Raw genomic sequence first — 2,035 nt, 5'->3', positions numbered from 1 at the left:
CAGTGTGGAAATGCCGACCTTCAGGTACTTCTCCCTCCACTGGGATCCTGACCCAAGCCATTGTCCCCACATGTAGGAAATGCCAGTCACTTAGTACAGGTTCTGCCACACTGCGGCCCCCATACACAAACAAATATCTCTGATTCTCATATGACACTTCTGTTGTTGAGTGGCGCCAACATGACAAAGTGGAATCTTCTTCTGGGCCGACCTTTGTGACTGTGACATTTAGGTCCTCAGGGTTATTATCCTCACTCCTGCAAAAAAGCTGGAGAATCCCCAAGGCTGGAGTTACTGGGGACAGTCTCCCTCCCAGAACCAGAACCTGAGTATCTGAAAGTCTTGTCATGGTGTGATAAAGGCGGCCATCCCACTGAGCTCCAGTCCCCCAACTGCATATTTGGTTGTCTTTCCATTCAAAGTCACAGTATCTTGAGAGCAAGTGAAACTTTCTCACTCGGCAATGTCGCCCCTCCTGCTCTCCAAATCCTCCAGCACTGAGAATAAGACCTGGGCTCAAAAGGACCGAGGCGTGGCCATATCTCTTAAGGTCTAGGCCCTGGCTATCACCAGTGACTACACTGGCAGGGAAGACTCCTGAAGGGGAAGGAGGATCTATCCGAAGAAACGTCTCTGAGGGTGGAAACACCAGAGTTTGGGAGAGGGCGTCTCCCCGAGAAGCGGCCAGAATGAAATAGTGGGCGCACTTCAGATGCCACTCCTCAAACTCGTCGAAAGTTTCGAGATTTTCCACACGCCGGCGTTCTTCTGCGGGAAGAAAGCAGCGATAGAACTCATTCATGTCCATTGCACGGCAGGCGGTCCAGCCGGCCTGAAGGAAGCGCTGCTGCTGGGCTTCCGCGTCGGGAAAGCGGTCCAGGCCATGCAGGGGAGAATTCAGCTGCCGAAAATGTTGCTGCATGAACTCGCCAAAGGCGTCACGCGGCCTCATCTGCTCGTAGACGACGAAAAGGGCATTAGAAAAACGCTGGGCGGCCCAGGCGATGAGGGCCGCGGCATCATCTGGCTCGAGGTAGGTCAGCACGGCCTCAGCCAGGAGCAGAGTCGGTGCGGCTGCGTCAAGGCCCGCGGTGCCCAGGGCGTGGTCCAATCGCTGCAGCTGCCGCAGGTCCAGGCCCAGGATGCAGTAGTCCGAGCTCTCAAAGCACAACGTGTACCCAGGGTCCCCGCTCTGGAAAGGCCCGGTTAACGCACACAGTTCCGGCGTATCTCGAATCCTCTGCGCTTTGCGCTGTGCCACGTCCGGAAAATCTACCTCCCAGACGGCAGCCCGGGTCAGGCGGCCCGCAGTTTTGAGGCGAAAATACAGCGAGTCCGAGCCAGCGCCGAGCGACAGGATCTGGGCGCGAGGCGCGCCGGGGACCGCGCACGTCCCCTTCAGGAAGGCGCGCACGCAGTGCCGCACGGCGCGTGCGCGGACGTAGTAGCCGCGGTGGATGAGCGGAGCGCGGCGCGCGGTCCCTGGAACTAGCAAGGCGGCGAAGGCGTCGTGCACGTACCCGCGCGCAGCCAGGGAGGTCTTGCTGACGGCGCTGCTGTCGTTGGTGCTCTGCACTGCTCCGGCCCGACGCTCGCGGCTCCGCGGGCCCATGGTTAGGGAACTCAGGAGCGACGGTCCGTCCCGGTGGTGAGCTGCCTTTTCGTTGCCCAGTAGCCACCTCGCGGACTCTGTACGGAAAAATCACCGCCCCGCGCCCCGCTCCGTGACGCCTCTTCCTTGGACAGGTGTGCGTCACTTCCGGGAAGAGCGCACCTCGCCAATCAGTATTGAGGAGGGTGTAGGGGGTACTGACATTCGGCTGTGATTGACATTTCTTTGATTCTGTGGGACTGCGGTTTCGCGGCAAGACTGACGGCTGCAGCTTATTGTTGAGACGTGGACTGTGTCAGGGAAGCGCGGGTTATCATTTTTCTACAAGCCTTCCTGTCTGAAGTGAAAATTTAAGCTGTCATAAGTTGACTCAACTGTTGACAAAAATCTTTAAGAGGTGAGTCTGTGGGGACTGACAACCAG

The 2,035-nt window shown here is 58.0% G+C and overlaps 1 protein-coding gene across 1 annotated transcript in view; it reads right to left on the bottom strand.

Moving 5' to 3' along the window:
* The window catches only part of LCMT2 (leucine carboxyl methyltransferase 2), a 2,071-nt gene extending 459 nt beyond the window's left edge, over positions 1-1,612 (bottom strand). The window contains 1 exon segment of the mRNA XM_007472260.1: positions 2-1,612. Within this exon segment, the coding sequence (XP_007472322.1) occupies positions 2-1,612 (1,611 nt within the window).
* Positions 1,613-2,035: the final 423 nt, after the last annotated feature.

The sequence above is a fragment of the Lipotes vexillifer genome, unplaced genomic scaffold, assembly GCF_000442215.2.
Source record: "Lipotes vexillifer unplaced genomic scaffold, Lipotes_vexillifer_v1.1 scaffold722, whole genome shotgun sequence".
Classification (NCBI taxonomy): Eukaryota; Metazoa; Chordata; class Mammalia; order Artiodactyla; family Lipotidae; genus Lipotes; species Lipotes vexillifer.
Note: the sequence above shows the minus strand (reverse complement) of the source record. Positions and strands in the feature narration are given on the sequence as shown.